Raw genomic sequence first — 22,464 nt, 5'->3', positions numbered from 1 at the left:
TACAAATGTTTTTCATCATTCATAATAATAAATCCATAAATTTCCAATGTTTCATTATGTAGCATTTATAATAAAAATATAGTTCTTGTATATAATATGTATTTATAATCTAAAAGGCATTTCATTAATAACATGAAACTAATACAGTCAAAAGTCGTTAATCCGGACTCGTCGGGACTTCGGCAATTCCGGATTATGATTTTATGGCATGCAGAAATTCTAAAATTAAAAATATGGAACCGTAATTTATGAAATAAAGAACAATTATGATCTAAAGGGTATCAAAATTTACAAAAAAAAAAAAAAAAAAAAAAAAAGCTTAATATTTATTTGTTTACTTTATTAAACATTTCTCTCAATGTAAGTTGTTAAGTTGCTTCATTTTATGTGATAATACTTTCTCTTTAATTCTATAAAAAGACATAATTTCTTGTTCAGTTACAAAGTTCCGCTGTTCAAGTCCCGTTAATTGCTGTGCCGAGAATACCGACTAACTTGTCAATCAAAATTTTTTCGTTTTCACTAACCTCTCTGTCACATTCTTCATGTCTTTATCCATTTTTTGCAGCAATTCCACTTTTTGTTTGTTGGATATCGAAACATACTTTCGTTTTGTAGATCCTTTGGAAGTTCCAGCATCGGAAATTCTATTTGACATAATCGAAAGTTCAAGTTTACTTTTATAAAATTGCTCTTACAGTCTGCAAAAAATAAGCGGGATCCAATTCGAAGATTAAGGAACAACGCAATCATTAACATTAACTGAAATAGATAATTAGATAATTTTAGCTTACACCGTCTGTTATACATTAAACGCGCAGGCGAAAACGTATTCTGCACTTGCGCACACGCATATGCGCAGTAGTCAAGGTCTTACGCGCACGCGTAAAACGCCTGTACGCATGTGCCAACGCAGCGCATGCGCAGAAAGTTTTTAGCTTTGAGGTCCGGATTATAGATCATTCCGGATTATGGGTGTCCGAATTAACGACTTTTGACTGTAGCATAGAAATTTGATGTGTATTTTCTTATTACATCAGGTATGTTTTTCTTTTTTATGCACCTTTTATGTTGTTTACAATATGTTGCTGGTTATGCATTTCAATTTAAAAGAAGAATGTGATATGATGATATCAAAAGATATATTTTTGAAGTCTCGCATATACGAACAGATTTAAAAAACTATTCACCTTGAATTTAATAAAAAAAATTCTATTATATAACAATAACATTTCTTTTTACGCAATCAGTATGAAATATGACAAATTTTGTGAACTTTTGGTGACAAAATAATTTATAAAAAAGTCATCAGAAATAGTACGTCATCACCAAGCATGTCATAAAATATTGTCTACTCTAAAATTTCCACGATTATAAATTTAATGAATATATAAACATTTTAAAATGACTTAGACAGTTATACTACAACAAAACAGCAATATATATACAGCTTTTTCCGTATTTAAATCGGCTTCTATTTCCACCATTCAGGATCTCGCAGTTTCAGCCATCACCCTATTGAAAATTACTGTGACCCTTCTGAAGCGGAACTTTCGTCTGATTGGTTGATCTCTACGTGGAACACAGTTGCAGACTAAACATTTTCGGAAAAGTTTTAGAATGTTCTTCATAGCTGGGACATCCCTTTCTCAGCTAAATGGAACCTTTCTCGGAAGCCTTCCGTTTAAATCAGTGCTACTAGAATCTCATTTCTCGGAAATGTCCTGCCTAGCTACGTGGGTCCCTAGATATGATAGCCCCTTTAGTAGTTTGAAGTGTAAGTACTGATTGTGCTCCATGATACTGTGAAGAGTTGTACAGCTACTTTGGTGGAAAGTTGATGTAAAAGTAATCATACTTTAAAATGTTGCTTTTGATAAAATAAATTGGTACTCTTTTGTTATCAGCATTGAATTGAGAAGTGTTTGTATGTGTTCATGTATGCATGCATATATGTAAGTACGTGTGTATGTATACATATGACATATACATTTCTGAATCTGGTCCCGATAACAGAAGAGTTCCAATAAATTTTATCAAGCTATTATCAGCTCTGTTTGCATTCAATCTATTACAACCCTATATGCATGCAACAATAAATTTTGCAATTTAATACATATTTTTTATATTAATTTTAAGGTAATATAATAAGTACTCTTTGTGACGAGATTGTGATTTGAAATTGTTTGTTCTCTAATTCAACCGATAAGCATAAATTCAGCTTGTTACATTAATGTTCATGATACTCTCAGAATTAGTCTCTTTCTATTTATTGGATAAATAATAATGGGTAAGACTTCTATTATCTAGTTATTGCTAAGTACAGGCAACTGCAATACAACAGAGTTGTAGAAGATAAATGTTATAATCTATGTCTAAGTTCTTTCTGTAAAAGTTTTGTATTTTGATTTTAACATTCGCAATTAAAATACAAAGGGATATCCTTTCTTCATTTGTGAAATGTGATATAAGTCTGCAAATTTTTGAGAAAAATTAAATGTACTTTTTTCAGACAGCTTTCCGTATTTTGTTGTGTTCCTTAAACCTTTTGAATAAACTAAATATAGAGGAAAAAAAAAAAAAAAAAAAAAAAAAAAAAAGCTTTTGAATCATTTTTTTTGGGGGGGGGAGCCTTGTACAAGTCTGCTTAAAAACTAAGGCTTATGATTAAATTAGATAAATGCCAAACGAAGTTCATAGCATGTTTAAATATTTGTTCATGTCTGCATATAATTTAATCTTTTATATCTAGTTTGTTATCAAATTAAAAGTTATGTGATGTAGAATAAAAGTTTGATGATCCAGCTAGTTTGTGACTTCAGTATTGAATGATTAACCCCCTTCACGATGGATGTTTTATATATGCATCATCACTTAATCCTCTTACGTGATGTCATGCCGCTTAGCGCAATACATGTTGGAGATGGTGTGTTGTTGCATGGATCACCCATATAAAGGAAAAGGCACAACTAGCCACAAATGTACTAATACAGTCAAAAGTCTTTAATCCAGACTCGTCGGAACTTCGGCGATTCCGGATTATCGGTTTTTCCGGATTATAGATCATCAGTTTAAATCTGTTAAGATGGCATACAGAAATTATAAAATTAAAAATATGAAACCATAATTTATGAAATAAAGAGCAATTATGATCTAAAGGATATCCAAATTTACAAAAAAAAAAAAAAAAAAAAGCTTAATATTTATTTGTTTACTTTATTAAACATTTTTTTCAACGTGCGCATGCGTAAAGCATACATTATGCATAGTCGAAATTAGAAAATTGCAACTAGAAAACTATTTGATGTGCATTCATGATATTTATAATGACGAAGAATTTGATTTAAATCATATCAAAGACGGAATACATCAAAATGAAATACTACATTTAGTAAGAAATTATAAGCCAAATAAAATAAAAACATCTGCCCTGAAGATAAGGATAGTGCTGACAGATCAACTTCCAGTTCATTGCGCACTGCGACACAGCAGCGTGAAATTGATAAACAGATTTCAGAATGGTTAGAGAAACAAAGAATATGCCTTTATCCATTTTTTGCAGCAATTCCACTTTCTGTTTGATGGACATCAAAACATGCTTTCACTTTGTAGATCCTTTGGCAGCTCCAGAATTGGAAATTCTTTTTGACATAATCGAAAGTTCATGCTTACTTTTATAAAATTGCTCTAACAGTCTGCAAAAAACAGTAAGCCGGGTCCAATTAGAAGATTAAGGAACAACGCAATCTGCAACATTAACTGAAATAGATAATTAGATAATTTTAGCTTAGCTTATACTGTCCGCTATACTTTAAACGTGCATGCGTAAACGTATTATGCGCATGCGTAAAGGTGTTATGCGCATGCGCAGAAAGTTTGTAGCTTTGAGGTCCGGATTAAAGATTTTTGACTGTAACTTGTAGGCAAATCGTTGGAAAACAACAGGACCTTAACCTAAAATCTACTCTATGGATTTATACTGCCATAGTCTGGTCAGTGCTTTCTTACAGATGCATCATCTAGATAATGCTTTTAACAAAAGCACATATGTAAATATTTTACAGAAGGTGCAAGAACTTGCTTGCCTACGCATTAGTGGCTCTTTAAACAGTACCCCTACTGCCGCATTAGAATTTTTACTGCAAATTCCACCCTTGAAACTGTTCTTGAGCGAAAAGCAATCAAAGCCATGTATAGGTTGAATAAAAATGGCACATGGTGCCAAAGGACAGGTTTTGGTCATAAAAGCCACATTGATATATGCCTGGACTTGGGCAATGAGATCCCTACAATCTATATGCCCAAGGATGCAATTACTAAAACAATAGTTCTAGATAAACTATACTCAACTTATATACCAAAAAGGAATGAGATAGAATCTCTAATTGACCTAATCCCAACAGGATCAATTGAATGCTACACAGATGGATCAAAATCCAACTTCACTGGAGATATTATAAGAACCAAAGGATCTGAAGAAGATTTCATTAGATTTCATCTATACCTTGGTAAACTAACAACTGTTTTCCGAGGATCTGGTTATCAATATGGTTGCCAGGGAGCTCTTAGCTAAAAATACGGTTCACAAGAATATATATATTCTCTCTGACAGCCAATCATCCATCCCTGCCCTGGCTAACCATCTCAAGTTACAAAACTGGGTTTTGAACTGTACTCAAGAGTTCAATTCTCTGGCTCAGGCTCATAACACGATTAGTTTAGTTTGTGTCCCAGGTCATTGTGATTTTGGTGAAAATGAACTAGCCAATAAAGTAGCCAAAGATGCTTTGCAACTACCCATACCTGACTCGGAACCATTTTACCCAGTCTCATATCAAACTGTTAAAAAAGAAATAAAGAAACTGGATACAGAACAAACATGTTGATATATAGTCTAAATTACCAGACTGTGCTCATTCTAAATTGGTACTCGGTACACTCAACTTATCAAGTAAACTCGTATACCTCAGTAGAACTAACTTATGGCAGGTAATTAAAATTGTTACCGAACATGCTTATCTGGCCAAGCATCTCAACAAATATGGTCTTGTCAAATCTCCTCTCTGTCCAGCTGGTGCAGAAGAAGAGGAAATAACCTATTCACTTCCTGGGACGATGTTTGGTGTTTTCTGCCCCTAGAAACAAATCCCTTGGGTTTTTCTACATCAGCTTCAATCAGGCCCTTCTATACAAAGGGCTGTCTGGCATAATAGGGTTCCTAATGTATACTAAACACCTACAGGTAAGGTGAAAGTGAAACCACAAGAAACAAGCAATGAGATGCTGTGCAAGTCCTTTTTTGGGGGGGGGGTAAAAAGAAACTATGAAGGCAATTCCCTCTCACAGCTGTGTTTTGGAATATAAATACAGATATCAAATCTATGTATGCCACCAGGCTTAAGGACATACCTCTGTTCCACCTTATTTAATTTATTTTTCAGACTCGCCATCGCTCCCTTGTTTGGCCAAGAGATGGCGTTTGGTGGTTTGGGAGGGATTCAAACGGCTCTTCATCGAGTTAGGATGTTTTAACGATTTAACCGACCTCCTAAATTTAGAGATGGGATCTTTTACTAATACTATATTTTTGGTGGCAGTTTGGGATCTTATCTACTTATTTACTATTTATCTTACACGGGAATAACCATTTAAAATCTTTGTTTTAAATGTTCAAATGGAGGAAGGGTAATGGGCAGCATTGCCTAAACATTTTCCCTTCTTTTTATAAGAAGGAAGCGTCACCATTGTTATGTTATAGTGTGTTGTTGCAGTATTACCATCTCGCCAAATGGGGTATTTTGCATCACTAAGCCTAACTTAAAAAAAAATTTATTAAATTTCTTTTCTTTTTTAATCAGTAGTTTTGATTTGTTCTGTAATGGTATCTAACAGTAATATAATCATAAATGCAGAATATCAAGAGATTCTGAAGAAAATTAATTAAAATCTAAATGTAAAATAAAATATTTGACTCATCTTCATGAAATAGTGTAAAAAACTTACTTGTATCTATATCTAAACATACGTAAAAATAATAAAATATATGATTAAATATTATAGCATAAATTATTCAAAAAGGAGAAAATGTGTGATAATCTGGTCGCTATTATTTCATTAGTTATGAAACACATTTTCAGGTTGAAATTTTTAATTCCCAGCAGAATAGTTATTCCTAAAACTCCCCTCATTTCAGGCACATCTACAGTAATATGTTGATTTTGGATGAATGGATTTTTCACTCATCTTTTTTTCATTGAAATTATTAGTTTCTTCAATCATTAGGTTCATTAGATTATTGAAAAAAATTCAGTTTCATTCATTTAACTTTGAATCAAGTTTACTTCTGTAACTCCCATAAATACAAAAGATTTCAAGTTCATGATAAACACACGTAAAACAGGAATGGTCTCAGAAATTGAGTACTTCAATAAACACATCCAAATCGAAACTTCTTCTCATAGGGCGTCATAGAAGAAAAAATGTTGACATTGATATTAGCTTAGTTAATGAAAATAATCCCTAAAGTAAATCAGGCCACTTATTTAGGTGTTCGTTTTAACGCCTCACTCATGTGGAATAAACATATATCCATGGCTCTTGGAAAAGCCATTGGAGTTTCCAGAAAACTTATTTCACTTATAAATACCTCATCCCCACTTGATTTAACATGCAAAAAATGTATTTACTTGTTCATTCTAAGACCTATCCTCACATATGCATCCCCTGCTTGTAGCACAGCCTCCAACACTGACATGAACTAATTCAAAGCTTTCCAGAACAATAATCTGTGTAAAGTCACAGGACATCCTTGGTTCGTTCATAATGAACAACTTACAAGGATCTCAAAATTCAAATTCTGTCCACCTTCATAAGCAAACTTAATAATAACTTCTACAATAAAGCAGTATCCAATGAAGACATTAACTACTCGGACAATTTTAAGTATGAACTTCTTGAAATAGACAAAAATTTAAGACCTTACCAACGTGTTATATTTTAGAAACCCGGCATAATATTAAAAATTTTTTTAATAACTCTCATTCGACACTCAAACAGCATTCTGGGGTCAGCACTTGGTTGGGTGACCTCTCACTTGACTGATGCTCGCGAATCAGAATTTGCTATCCTGAAATTACTCACTTTCTCTTAATTGGCTCTCATTTGCACTACTTTTTTTAACTACACAACCACATACTTATTTTTCAACTTAGTTAAATGAAATTTCTCTTTTAACTGGCCTGGGTCATCTCCTCGCACTTAACCTGCAGTTCCTAATTAATTTTCTCCTATGATGTATTGTATATGTGTCTTCCCTAACTGGGGTTATTTGAGATGCCAGTTATAGCTGGATACAATTCCAGCTGAAATTGGCATGATAGAGTAACTACTGTTTTGCTGCATTGTTAGGTGAACGCAAAACAAACTTCCAATTCAGTCTGTGAGAAAATTTTGGTATCAAAATCACTGTTCTGACTTAAATCTGGAGTTTTCGGTGTAAAAATAGTAGCTCATGGGCTCCAGTGGACACTCGTGGGCTTTACAATTTGAATATACTTTTCTTACGTTAAAAACTTCTGTCTCTTTTTTTCATCGCACTATAAATTTAACTCACTTACCCAGTGCAAGACTCTTACTCGGTGCAAAAAACTTGCATCTGCTATGTAAAGAAGAGGAAAACTGAATACAAACCCGAGTTTCTAAAAACCACAGCTCCACTTTCAATCTTCCCATTGGGGGAAATCGGAAACTGTTCAATGTGTATATCACTTGAAGCCAACTGTGCACCATCTGGGTTTTGTCAAGTTTATATCATCCCCTTGTACATCTAAACAAATCACTAAAATGAGATAGTACTTGATGGTTACTAGGTCAACAATGTTCAAATAAGCTAACTGTAGTAGACACAGAGCACCATCTAGTGATTAAAATAAATTCTAAAAGAATGCATATATTTGAAAGTGCATATATGCCGACCCATCTGGAAGTTCAATCATTGCAAGCAGCGATGCACCAGTGCATCATCCGGCTGCTAATGATGTTTGGGAATGATGCATATATGACACACCCATCTGCAGAGAATTTTTAGTTCAGCAACATGCTGTCCCGAAGAGGTTAAATAGGCTAGATTATCTAATTTATGAAGATAATATGTCAAAAAAATTTAATTTAACCCATTGTTAAAATTTAAACTTTAAATAGACCCCTACATAGAGTAGCTGTAAAAGTACGTTTATTTAATGATTAGGAATTTATTGAAAGATGAATTGGAGAATAAACATAATTTATTATTTATCAGTTAACACTCTGGAATCTATTTTATTGCTGTTGCATGATGACATTTTAGATTTTGAATGTTCACCATATGGGCAAACTGATTGAGGGATAATATGAAAATTCTTTACTTCTACTGGGAGTTTTGGTTATAAGGCTTTGCAAATGTCATAAATCTGTGTGATGTTTTGGTAGCCTTGTACCAGGTAATATTAGTTAAACCTACTTCCTTGCCAGTATTCATTACTATTGTACCAGCAAAACTTTCTTTAGTTCATCTTTGGCGTAATCTACTCAGCAAATTTTATTTTCTCATCACATAGCATTTGTGTAGGATATACATATGACATATTATTGGATGTGTAGAATCATGGAATGCTGGAGTATTGGACTTTTACTATAGTTATCATAGTTCTTAATTATTTTGTAAACACTTTTGCATATTTATTAGAAAACTGGTATTAAATTTTAGCTTTGCAGAAAAAATTATTATAGCTAGAAAGCAAATTAACTCATAATTTTCTGCTATTATTGAGAAACAGTTCTTGATATAGGCAAAAGAAAGAAAGCTGAAGACACTGCAGATAGAAAAGCTAAGAAAGGCAAAACAGGTCATGCTTCTGTTGAAAAGGTAAGTTTTACTTTTGTTTTATATTAAAGATGCACAATCTTTTCTATGCATTCCTTTCTTATAAACTGTATTTAATTAAAAATATTGCTCATTTTTGTTCTAAAATTTGATAGTGTCATCTTGTCAAATACTTTGATAAATGTTATTGCAGAAAGAGAGGAAGGTGTTTATTTATCATAGCAACATAGGAATTATAAAGAATAATTTCACTGTTTAAGTAATAAATAAATCAAAATGGCCACCACTTCTGGCCTTAGGAGCGGCCAGTGCTGTTATAAGCAAGTGCCGCCAGTGGTAAAATAATAAATAAATCACATAAGTAAAATTACTATATATATAAACTGCATAATTACTATTAATCACAATTACTATAAGTACCTGAACAATTACAATTTGGACCTGCATCAGTTACACTGGTCACTAGTATGCCTGAAAACAGTGAGTAACAGTTGTTAGATGTGATGTATTCTCCTTTGCATGACTTCATGTTTGTTGAAAATGTTTCATGTTTTACTACTTTTAGTTAATTATATACATATATCCTGCATATATAATTGCCATTATATACTATTGATGACAATAAATCTAACTGAACAGTTACAATTTAGACCTGCATCCATTTTTTGGTCACTAGTATGCTTGAAAACAATGAGTAACAATTGTTAGATGGTGATGTGTTCTTCTTATCATGCCTTATAAAAAATGTCTCTTGTTTTACTACCTTTAGTTCATTTTTACTACCTTTAATTAATTACATTTATACATCTAGCGATGTGCTGGGGGAATCATAACAGATCACCATCACATTTGTTTGCTCTCTGGCGCTCAGTTTTGTGCCTTCTAATGACAGCTTTTTTCACAACGTTATCTGTTGGCAGATTACACAGTGTTATCATGAACAAGTCCTTTAAGCCGCAGCTAGTACTACAGTGCAAAGTCCGAAATTCAAACATTCAATATCCAGACATAACGACAACCCCCCCCCCCCGGAAAAAAAGATGGGAGAAAGTTTTTTTTTTTTTTTTTTTTTTAGTGAATTCTAGGAATGAAGAATATAATACTCAAGAAAAAGTAGGTGTGTCATAAAAGCGCTTTTTCTTCTCACTGAATGTACGTAAAAATTTGCTGGCTATAGAATCATGCCATGGTTAATGACAATATAGTTATTGACATTGACTACAATCTCACTTTCTGCTCTCAAGTGGCTGTCTGTGGGTTAGCATTTTTCTGTCTGACCTGGCAATAATGAATAGTCTGATTTAAACAACAAATGATATTATGTGGAGTGGCATATTTTCTCATACTGGGGTTCTTTTATTGGCATAGGAGGGAAGAAGAAAAAAAATTATATTCTGAGGGACTTAAGTTCAGTTTACATAGCAAATTGTGCTTTTCTTAATTTTATGATTTGAAACAGCCAATTCTTTTGATCCTTCAATTATTATTAATTTTATAAAATTACAGTTTTAGTAAATGATAATGTGTTCATATTACTCTTTCCCTGAAACTGTACAACAATCAATCAGCCAATGGATACTGGAATTTTGTGCACTTTAATCGCAGCTATAACTTGTCATTTTAAAAATCAAGGCAGGCTTAAAAAAAAAATAATAATAAATTCTGCTGCTCAGTACTTTGTAAATTCTAAAAATTTTGCTGTCCCTAGATTGTTATGCCTAGTGCTTAAGTCTAAAACTTTTGCCATCCATAATTTTTGCTGCTTAGTACTCTAATTTCTAAATTTTCTGTCAGATCTAAATTTTGATGCCTGTGTCATCTAACATGCCATCTTATTAGATTTAAATTGATGTTCTAAAATCCAGAGTCGCTAAAGTCGTCACATTTCTGGATTTCAGACTTTGTACTGTGTTTTTAAATTGCTTATCTAAAATCGAGAAATGTTTTAAATCACTAAAATCCTGATGATTCTGAGTCCTCATACTTTGCTGTTGTTTCAAGGAAATTCTGAAGGAAGGGAAAATGCTGAGATTCTCTGAATTTCAACATTTAGATATTTTATACACATATTTTATAACTTTTAATGAATTTTTTGTGTTACTGTGTATAATTTACTATTTGTAATTAGGTTTACTGTTTACTTATTGAATAACATTTGACATTTATGCTGTTAAATATGTTTGTTATTCTTATGAAATTTCTTTTTATTTTGTCTTTTTGCATTTGGTAAATGTGATTTATATGGTGCATTCTTAAATTTGAATTTATTTTCTATAATGAAATTGTGATAATTTTTATAAAACTCTCAAATGGAGAGAGCAGACAAATTCCTAAGCCAATTTTATAGCAAGTACTTTTTTGTGTATAAAGTAATTTTCCTTTCCAAACAATGTAAAGAATGTTACTGTGAACTACCCTGGAATCATAAATAAATTTGTTATTTATCTGTCGCTTCCTTTTGCTCTGACCAAAAAAATTAATAGAATGGTAAATGTGATTTTGGTGAATTTGGTGGATGTAGTGAAAAAAGCGTTATGGTATCATCCCATAAAGCCAATTCTTTTATTTTTTTGTATTATAAATAATGAAACTTTAATAATCAGGAACTAATTAATGCATTTAGAAGTGCTCAACATTTTTTTAAAAATAATTTATCTCATATGAGTATTTTTCTTTTTTCTTCTTAAAAAAGGCACTGTAATGTGCTTTTTTTAAGAGGAAAAAAAAGCAGCTCTACATTATATAGCTTAAGAACATAAGTTATACCAGAACTAGTTAAAAATCAATGTTACCTTAGATTAGCTCTTAGTTCCTGTAGATTTTGAAAATAGTGTTTAATAATGTGCTTGCATAAAGGTTATCTTATGATTTATTAACTAAAGTCATCTTATGATTTATTCTAAAGCTTCAGAAATTTCAAAAAATGGGTTACTGTAAAGAAATGTTTTTACTGTGTATAAAATGTTCCATCATGGATTTTTAGCCCAAAAGGGCTAGTAGTCTCAAAACAAAATTTTACTTTGTTTCCTGTTTTATTCAAGTCTGTGGCCATTCAGAAAAATCTAAAATATTATTCTTTCTAATTTAATCTGTGCTATTGATGAACAAACTAAACTATTTAAAAGCAGTAAATGCATATCTTAAAATTATAATTTTTTTACCTTTTAATATAATTATTTTAATTAAAAATGTATTTAATTCATAATATATCAGATTTAAAACATTAAATATGTTTATAGAATTACATTTGTTAGCGGATGGAAAGTAGACACCAACGTTCGTTACTGCGTTTATTAGACTGTGTGAAGAACAAGTTCGTACAATAGATATACAAGTAGTTCGGCGCTCGCAGGCGCCCTCTTGCAGGGAACAAAATCAAAATTTACATAAGGCGCGAACATGCCGCCCACCTTGAAATACTATTTCAACATTTAGTGGTTAAAATTCAGTAAATTTAAAACACAATACAATATTAAAATTATGATATAATACTTAATTTATAATACATGAATTAAAACTCAAATTGGTAATGGACACAATTTTGTAATATTTCTTTTAACCATGCCATCTGAAGTCTTAATAGTCACAACCCTAACAACACTATCAAGACCAGGATGTAACTGAGTAATTCTACCCATTTTCCATTTAGTTGGAGGTAAGTTATCCTCCTTTATGAGACACAGATCATTAACTTGAAGATTTTTAGTTGGCAAAAGCCATTTTGGTCTTTGTTGTAATCGACACAGATATTCTTTGTGCCAACGCTTCCAAAATTGTTGAACCATTTTTTTGAATATATTGCCATCTGGTGAGATGGGAAACTTCAATGTAATTTGGTTCAGGAATGCTTGTTAATGATCTACCAATAAGAAAATGACCAGGCGTCAATGCTGATAAGTCATTTGGATCATTAGACAAACTTGTTAAAGGTCGCGAATTAAGACAAGCTTCTATTTGTGTAAGAAATGTTTCAAATTCTTCATATGTCAATCTCGCCTCACCAACTACTCGTTTTAAATGGTATTTTGTTCATTTTATGCCAGCTTCCCAGAGTCCACCCATATGTGGCGCACCTGGAACGTTTGGATGCCATTTAATGCCATTATCAACCAAATATCTGCTAACATTTTGGTTATAAGTTGCAGACCTAGCAAGCCTTTCAAATTCCATCAGTTTGCGTTTTGCTCCAACAAAATTGGAACCACAATCGCTATATATATCACTGCTTTTGCCTCGGCGGGAAATGAACCTCTTAAGAGCTGCAATAAAAGCATCTGCTGAAAGATCAGTCACTAATTCTAGGTGAATAGCTCTTGTCGTAAAACAAACAAATAGAGCTATATATGCCTTGAATGACCTAGAGCCTCGACCCTTATTTGCTTTAATTTGAAAAGGACCTGCGTAATCCACTCCACAGCGCAAAAACGCAGGAGCAGGCGAAACGCGACTAGACGGCAAATCGCTCATCAATTGATTAGTGACAGATGCTCTAATTTTGCAACACTTTATACATTTCCTAACTAAATCTCTGATAACAGCTCTACCATTTATGATCCAATATTGTTCTTGAATGCAAGATTGCATAAGTTGTGGACCTGCATGCAAAAGTCTTTCATGGTAATGTCTAACAATGAGATGAGTTAAAATGTGCTTCTTTGGAAGCAAAATTGGATGCCTAAAACCATATGCAAGGTTTGCATGTCGCAAGCGACCGCCCACCCTGAGAATACCTAAATTATCTAAAAATGGATTCAAAGATAAAATTTTGCTTGTACCAGATAATGATTGATTTCTGCCTAAAGTGTTAATTTCATTCTTAAATTCAACACATTGCATTAATTTAATTAACACATGCATAGCTTTAGTTAATTCACTTGTTTTTAGAAATCCACTTACCTGATCTTCTGAATTTTTACAGTTATTTACAAACCTCAGACATAATGCTACAACACGTTTAAGTTTAGTGAGAGAGGAATATTTATAAAATAAATCACGAGCGTCTGTCAAGTGACTGGCAGCAGTTGTAGACTGTAAAGCACATCTTTGCTCTGTCACAGAATCATTCAGTAGTGGTGCAGATAATGCTTGCTGAAAAGGAAATAAATTATACAATAAATCTGGACCACGTAACCACAATGAAGTAATCAGTGCAGATGATGACACACCACGGGTTGCAAGATCAGCCGGATTAGCATTTCCACTCACATGATGCCACTGGACAGGAGAGGATAAAGTCTGGATTTTTGCTACTCTGTTGGCGACGAAGGTCTTCCATCGGCTTGCATGAGATCTTATCCAGGCTAATACAATAGTGGAATCAGTATGAAAATAAACTTGCGATATAGGAGTATTTAAAGCCCTACAGGTGAAATCCATTAATTTAGTCAACAGTAATGCTCCACAAAGTTCCAATCGGGGAAGTGATATGGTTTTTAGTGGTGCAACTCTTGTTTTGGCTATCACTAACTGAACATTAATTTGTCCAGCATCTAGCACAGAACGATAATAAATTGCAGCGGCGTAGGCCTTCTCTGAGGCGTCACAAAACCCGTGCAGTTGAAACTGGTTATCTGATTCAACCAACAAGAATCGTGAAATTTTGATACTTTTAATGAATAACAAATCTTCTGTAAGTTGTTTCCACTCACATTCAATATCTGGAGGAACCTTTTCATCCCACTGAAACTGATGTTTCCACAATCTTTGCATAATCAATTTATACCGAACCGTGATCGGTGCCAACCATCCAAGAGGGTCAAAGGTCTTTGCGATTATTGAAAGTAATGTTCGTTTGGTTAAGACTTCAGGATATGATGAATTGACTTTGAATAAAAACATATCTGAAGTTGGATGCCACAGGATACCTAACGTTTTTACAGTATCATCATTGTCTATGTTCAAAGAAACATTTGATAAGCACAAATCTGGATTAATTGAATTCAAGACTTCTTTGCTGTTAGAAGCCCATTTTCTTAGAATAAATCCTGCACGTGACAACATCTGATTCAATTGCATTTGTAATTCTATAGCTTCAGTAACTGAATTGGCTCCGGACATCAAATCATCAACGTAGAAGTCCCTAAGACATGTCTTGGAAGCCAAAGGAAAATTAGTTGCTTCATCTATGGCTAACTGCTGTAAACATCTTACCGCAAGGTACGAAGCTGATGCAGTACCGTAAGCAATCCTAGTTAATCGAAAATCCTGAATTGGTTTATAAAGTGAATCTCGCCAGACTATTCTCTGAAAGTCTGCATCTTTTAGTATAATTTGTCTATACATTTTCTCTATATCTGCAGTTATAGCTATTCTGTGAATTCTGAAACGAATAATTAATGTTGTCAGATCAGTCTGCAACTGTGGACCAACCATCAATTTCTCATTAAGAGAAATACTGCTAGAAGATTTTGCAGAACCATCAAATACGACTCGAAATTTATCACCATTTTTATCTGGAACTGAATGGTGCGGAAGGTAAAAACTAGAATTATCTGGAACATCAATTTCATTTTCTGGAATCAATTCCATATGACCAAGTTGTTGATAGTCCTCCATAAATTTGTGATATTGACTGGAAAGAGATTTATTCTTAATAAATTGATGTTCAATGCTTTGTAAACGATGTACAGCAACATCCCTTGATGACCCAAGTTCATTTCCCGATCTACGAAATGGAAACTTAACAACAAATCTACCTGTTGAATCACGAGAAAAATTCCGCTTGAAATGATTTTCACATTCAATTTCCTCTTCTGTGTAATGCTTTATCTCCGAAATTTCTTCCAATTTCCAAAATTTTTCAAGCTGAAGCTGAACATTGGTACAACTAGCATGATTCGATACAATTGTCTGTGATACACTTTTAGTCTTTCCGATAATGACCCAGCCGAATATTGATTCCAAGGCTGTTAACGAATGACCCGGAACAGTTAATCGTCCATGAAGCATTATCTCGCCAAATACTTCTGCGCCCAAAAGAATATCTATTGGGCCAGGCTGGAAACAATTTGTATCTGCCAACCACAAATGTTTGAAAGATGTCAAAACAGATCTATCAACTTGATATTGAGGGAGGTCACACGTGATCTTGGGTATAATTAATGCATTAACTGAAATGCTTGCGTTTTTATAAAATGGAGATGTTACTTGTAATTGAACTGAACCTGAAACCTTTCCAATTTTTTGCGAGCCCAGGCCATTTACACTTATGTTTGCACTAGTGCGCTTTAACTGCAGCAAATTTACACAGTGCTCTCGAATAAACGAGCCCTGGCTACCTGAATCAATTAGCATCCTGCATTTTTGTAAATCGCCATTAATATCTTTAACATAAACAACCGCAGTAGGCAATAAAACTGCTTGCGCAACAGGCACCGTGGCGTTATTGCTACTAATAGCAGAAGTTCCGTGTTCCATGGGTATATGACATTTTTCATCATTTGAATTTTTCGAACATAACACTGTATTATGTGGCTTTGAACAATATTTACACATTCCTGCACGACATTTAAAAATGGGATGCGTTTTACTATCTTTCAAACAATTAGCACATAACTTATTCCTTTTAATAATATCCCATTTTTCTTTGATAGGGAGTTCTAAAAAACTATCACATTTAAATAACTGAGAATGAGAATTACTCTTACAATGAACGCACACATTAGCCACAAGTTGGGACGAAAAAGCGTATCTGCTACCTGAACCGCGAGTTTTAATTTCAGAAGGCAAAATTGACTTCTCCCTCTGGCACCTCGCCAAAGAGGCAATAGCATTCGCTCTGTTTAAAACAAAACGCTTGAATTCAGCGAAAGCAGAAATTTTCTTGTTCGAATGCTCTATCATCCACTCTTTTAGTGTTTCATGATCAAGTTTTCCTTTTAACAGAAAAATAATCATAGTATCCCAATGCTCTACCGGCTGTTTAAGGATTTTTAATGTATCAATACACTGTTGTGTTGTATCAGTTAATCTCCGCAAACCTGAAGCTGATTCATGTTTTAGTACAGGTTGTGAAGTTAATTTATTTAATGCTGCGTTTATTATTTCTATTTCATTTTCATAACGTTCAGTAAGCGCTTCCCATGCCTTTTCATAATTCGCGTTTGAAATTTGAACTGACTGTAGTAAAACAGCAGCTTCACCTTTCACAGAAAGCTTAAGATATTGCAATTTTTGACTGTCACTTAATGTACTATTATTTCCAACACTGGCAAGAAATAAATCCCTAAATGATATCCAGTCAACATAATTAGAAGTAAACACTGGCAATTCCACGCGAGGAAGTTTCAAGCCGTTTGCATTAGGATCTATTATATCTTTGCCTGAATTTCTAAGTTTTCTTGATTCTTCCTTTAAAGTAATTTTTAATACATCTAATTTGGAAAATAATTCATTCATTTCTATTTCATATTTACTAAACTCTGCGTCAGAACAAGTACCAAGAATGTTATCGTTTAAACAGTTCACTTCAACACTTAATGCACTAACATCATTTTCGTACACTTCAATGGCAGAAAAAGAATTTTCTTGATTTTGTAAACTATTTATTTGTGAAATTAAACGAGTCAACTTACCCTTAATGATACGCTTTTGCTTTAAAATTGACTCCATATTCCTGCCGCTGTTTTCACAATCCAGACAAAATATAAATCCGTTTTCCTGCACGAAATGTCCTTCTATACCAGAACGTTAAAAATTGTCTTGACACATCATCCAAAGAAATGCGCTGGCTCACGATGGACCATGTTAGCGGATGGAAAGTAGACACCAACGTTCGTTACTGCGTTTATTAGACTGTGTGAAGAACAAGTTCGTACAATAGATATACAAGTAGTTCGGCGCTCGCAGGCACCCTCTTGCAGGGAACAAAATCAAAATTTACATAAGGCGCGAACAACATTACACATTTTTTTTACTTTTTAAATATACAGGAGATATATTTCGATGTTAATCTAAATGTACATTCATCTAATATCTTATAAAATGTTTTGCTATTTCACTCGGGCCATCTCTATTGATAATCCCTATTAATAAACTGTATTAAACCTTAAGAGTCCTATAGGGCAATCATTAAAAATGTGAACATTTTCAGACCTTTTTTGGGGGGTACTTTTTGATTAATAGGTCACTAGATATAAATCAGACTCCATGTTGAATGTAACTAGATACGAATAGCAGCCCTAATGATATATACAGCTTTGTTAAAAACAATGGTGTTTTATGAAATCCCAAAAAAGGCAGATGCAGAAATTCGTAAATAAGGATGTATGTAAGTATTTTAATTGATAGTTCTGCAGTGATTCATTCTTTGATGCAGTTGACAGGATTCTAGTAGCTTGATAATGCCAAGTCTTGACACCTGAAGTAAATAAACTCAATAGCTGTTAGAGAAGAAATATGCTTTTGATCCAGAATCTGCACTTCAAACCCTTCTTTTGTAGAACACCCCTCTTTTTATTTTATCTTAATTTTGAGGGGGATTGGGTACTTTAGTAATAAAATTTTATTTGAGTTTGTGATTTTTTTAAACAAAGTTTGGATGATACCTTTGTCATGGAAGAATGCAATTGTGAATCTTCAACATTTAGCTATTTAAAACAGGCAAATCGACAACTTTGTATTCAGCATAGATTTCATAAAATCCCAATCGATTTCGAGGGTAAAACAGGTCTCCTTCATCAGGAGCTAAAAAGAACCGTTTTGCCCTTGAAATCGATTGGGGTTTTACAAAATCTACACTGAATACAAGGTTGTTGATTTGCCTGTTTTATTTTCCATGACAGTGGTTTTCCCTTGAATCTTGATTTAGCTATTTACAAAGTGCATATTCTGTACAGTACTTCTTCTTTCTTTCTTTTTTTTTCTTTTTTTTTTCCTTTTTTTTTTTTTTTGAGATATGTGTGTATAAATGATAAGCTCTGTACCAAAAATGCAAGCTCATCTTATTCCTCAAAAGAAGGACTTTCCAAGTTCGAGTTGGTGATTCCCTTTCACAGAAGAAAATAATGGCTAGCAAGGTCACACAAAGGTCAATTATTTCACCTAAATTATTTAATATCTATATAAACGACCTCCCAAATCCTCTAAATGCAAAGATTCTAAAATACGCAGATGACACAGTAATTCTCTCCAATTACAAAAACCTACAGCTCGCTCTTGATAATTTAGAGTTCCATGTCAACATTGTTGCCAACTGGTGTCAATTTTGGAAGATTGCATGCAGCAAAGTGTAATATCGTCCCATTCCAAAGATACAGAAGAAATATGCATACAAACTCCTATATCAAAATTGCAAGTGAAATCATTCGAGTTTCAAGTTCAGCGAAATATTTAGGAGTAATTCTTGATGACCGCCTTTTCTTTAAAGATTATGTTAGATATCAAGTAGATAAAGCAAATAAAGCCTTTATGACGCTTAACTGGCAGAAGATCAAAACTCAATATTAAAATTAAAAAAATGCTCTACTTAACCGTAGTTAGGCCTGTTTTATTGTACGCAGCCCCAGCCTGGGCTACTGCTGTCAAAACAGAAAGAAGGAAAATTGCTTACTTACTAAATAAAATTCTTAAAGCTATCACAAATGCACCGTGGCTCATCCAAAACAGCATAATTTAAGACCTCAAAATAAAACTAATCCCAGAGCAAATCCTTTTGGAAGTGCATAACTTTTTCGAGAAAATGCAAAATTCGCCTGTACACTATAAGAGAAATTGCAAACTACGACCTCACAGTGGAAAGCATGGTAAAAAGGCCTAGGTCTAAAGACCACAACCCAAAATGGGGATTTGCATTTGCTTATATAAATAGTTTAATGTTATTGCAAGTTTATTTAACCAAGAACTTGGTTAAATTTAAATTATTGCGTCTTCTGGCAAAGCGTATTGGACTTTGTGCCTGGTAGAGCAGGCTATCGACTCTATGTTACTTATTTTATTTGCGTGTTATTTCAAATTCAAATATTCAAGTATTGTGCTAATTATAATTTCACCATGCCTGCCTCTGTGGCTATCACTCCGTTTGCCTGTACCATCACGTGATCCATCTCGACTTCTCTCAGTAACTAAACTTGTACATATTATCGCAAGATTATTTAATCAAAATTAGTATTCGTATTATTTTACTCTAAAACTTGGTGAACTTTGGGAACTTAAGCTTATGCAGAAAATTGACTTTTCAGTTTATCGAAAGATTTTGTTTGTGACCACGCCTACCTTGACTTTCCACCCAATTTTGATTGCCTGATGAACTCAGTTTGTATCTGCCTGATGAACTCAGTTGTACATCTTCGCCTTCAAGTGGGTGCTATGCACCATAAATTTTTTAAAAGTACTGTGAACGGCCTTTTGGCATATATGAATGAACTGGTTAGAACTCTTGAGTAGTTGATACCAGAAGTGATATTGATCAGTGCCAGTGTGTCAAAAATGCAACTAAAAATGTCAAAGAGAAAGAAATTACTTTTCCCACTTATTTATAATGAGGTTGTTGTATATCTATGCATGGAAGGAAGTACACACGTTACCACATTTAGTTCTTTGGTGCCCAATTACAGCTGGCAGCCCATTAGCTGCAATATATATATATATATATTTTCATAAGCTATTATTTTATGCTTTTTAACCACTATATCGAGTAAAAGTATTTCATTTTAGTGATGTTCTGTTTGTTTCATGTTAGTGATGTTCTGTTTGTATGATTTTAGATTTTACCTTATGACTTCTTAATTTTTTTAGCTAATTTGTGATAATTCCAGTAGCAACCCAGAAAGTGATACAGTCATTGAACAGTGTGCTTTCAATTCAGGTAAATTAAAATAAACTAGAATTTTTTTTTCAAGGATTTAGTGATAATGCTTGATTCAGTAAAGATTCTGCATAACTTTTGTTTACACTTTCTCAAATGAATTTATGTAATCACAAAAGCATGAAATGTGTTATAGCAGGGATACTTTTGAAATCAATGATGCATAAAATGATGATAAATGAAAATGCTTCTCTTTGTTAGTCACAAATATAAGCATCAGTTTTTGAATTCAGGTGTCTTATGAAAAGTGATCTACAGAACAGCAACATCAGGAAAAACTAGCAGTAATAATCAGGAATTACAGGTACTCTCTCCATAGCCATGAAACTAGATGCACTGGTACATTGTGGGCCCAATGAATGATTATCAGTGAGCTGTTCATGTTTAAGCAGAGAATGCTTTGATGTACCTTGAGTCCAGATCCACTTCTGTTTAGTGAAATTTTACTGATTGCTATACAATGAGCTGTCACTTCACCTTTGGGTAATCGTGTGTTTCCACCGAATTTTTTAAGATCAAATATAGTGATTTTTTTAGCTATGTGCAAACGTAAATGGAATGCAAGTTTGTGGCAAAATGATTTAAAATAACATTTTATCAGAGAAGTGAATAATTCATAGCTGAAGTCTTCCAACTATTCAAAAGCAAATTACTTTTGAAGACAAAATTACTTTTGACACTAAAGATGTATTATGTACTTTTATACAATTCAAAGTTTTAAAAAGATTAACTTATTTTTACTCAACATTTTTTACTAAACAGTACCTAGTGGGAGAATGATTGGAATGATTGTTTATGCTGTAAGTAAGGTAATAAAACTGAGTGTAAATTTGATTCTAGTAGTTCTAATGTTAAGAACTGCATGTTTTGCCCAGCAGATTCCACGAAGGAAAGAAATTTTCTCTGTACTTAAAATTTTAAAGCTAACTTATCAAATGAATAAATTTGTTCTTAAATCCCAAGATTATCTAATTGCAGTATCATTAAGAAATTTGAATTGTGACAGGTAACCCTTCCCATTGTCTGGAAAAGGAAACATTTTGATGAAACTTTTCCTTAACAGGTACAGGATGCCACAATCAAAATTCATTTCTCAGAAGCTCTACATTTGAGCATTCTACATGGAAAGAATTAGTTATGTACAAATGCAAATATTTTGTTCTTCAGTTTATACAGCCCCTGAATGTGATGTTTGACTTAAATGTCTTATATCTTGGTCAGTATTTGTTGTTTGAGGATCAAACATTTTGTGTTTTTGATTTTTATGATGATTACAAAATTTTCCTAAATGTAAATGTAGGGATCAGAAGAATGTATAAAAAGCTAAAAAAGCTAGATCTTGAAATTTTTACGGAACTGATGTCTTTAGATTTAAAAATGTCTAGACAAGGATCCTTACATCATTTAAAACATTTTTATAATAGAAAGTCTATGTCTACAACCACTGGCTATGAAAAAAAAAGGCCAGGCAAGGACTTTCGTGGACACGATGTATAGTAGGATTCTCACGATGTATATTAAGATCTAGACATTTTCTTGTCTGTAAAATTGTAACTTGCATTACTTGCATGTTTAAAAGAATCCTGGAATTGGTATAATGTAGCAGAACATTCTACAGAGCGTGATATATTTGATAGATAGTATAATATATAAACAGTTTTTATGCAAATACAGTTCTATTATTTTATTATTTGCTCATGTTTTAGCATGCTTTTTATGATTGCATTAAAAATCAGTGTCTTGTAATAAACGCTATAACAGAGCCTACTTTTGTAACTCAATTAAAACTCCACATATATGT

At 33.1% G+C, this 22,464-nt stretch overlaps 1 protein-coding gene across 3 annotated transcripts in view; it reads left to right on the top strand.

Annotated features, from left to right (window-relative positions):
* The window catches only part of LOC118184248 (la-related protein 7-like), a 132,276-nt gene that overhangs the window by 45,796 nt on the left and 64,016 nt on the right, over positions 1 to 22,464 (top strand). For 2 of the 3 annotated variants that reach the window (XM_085820328.1, XM_085820330.1), the window contains exons 6-7: positions 8,814 to 8,902; positions 20,594 to 20,663. In XM_085820328.1, coding sequence (XP_085676454.1) covers positions 8,814 to 8,902; positions 20,594 to 20,663 — 159 coding nt within the window. The remainder of the gene's footprint in view (positions 1 to 8,813; positions 8,903 to 20,593; positions 20,664 to 22,464) is intronic. The other variant, XM_085820329.1, reaches the window with a different exon arrangement.

The sequence above is a fragment of the Stegodyphus dumicola genome, chromosome 7 (assembly GCF_044657685.1).
Source record: "Stegodyphus dumicola isolate Sdum_Otavi_A_Nest chromosome 7, ASM4465768v1".
Taxonomy (NCBI): domain Eukaryota; kingdom Metazoa; phylum Arthropoda; class Arachnida; order Araneae; family Eresidae; genus Stegodyphus; species Stegodyphus dumicola.
This window is presented reverse-complemented; position numbering and strand designations above follow the sequence as displayed.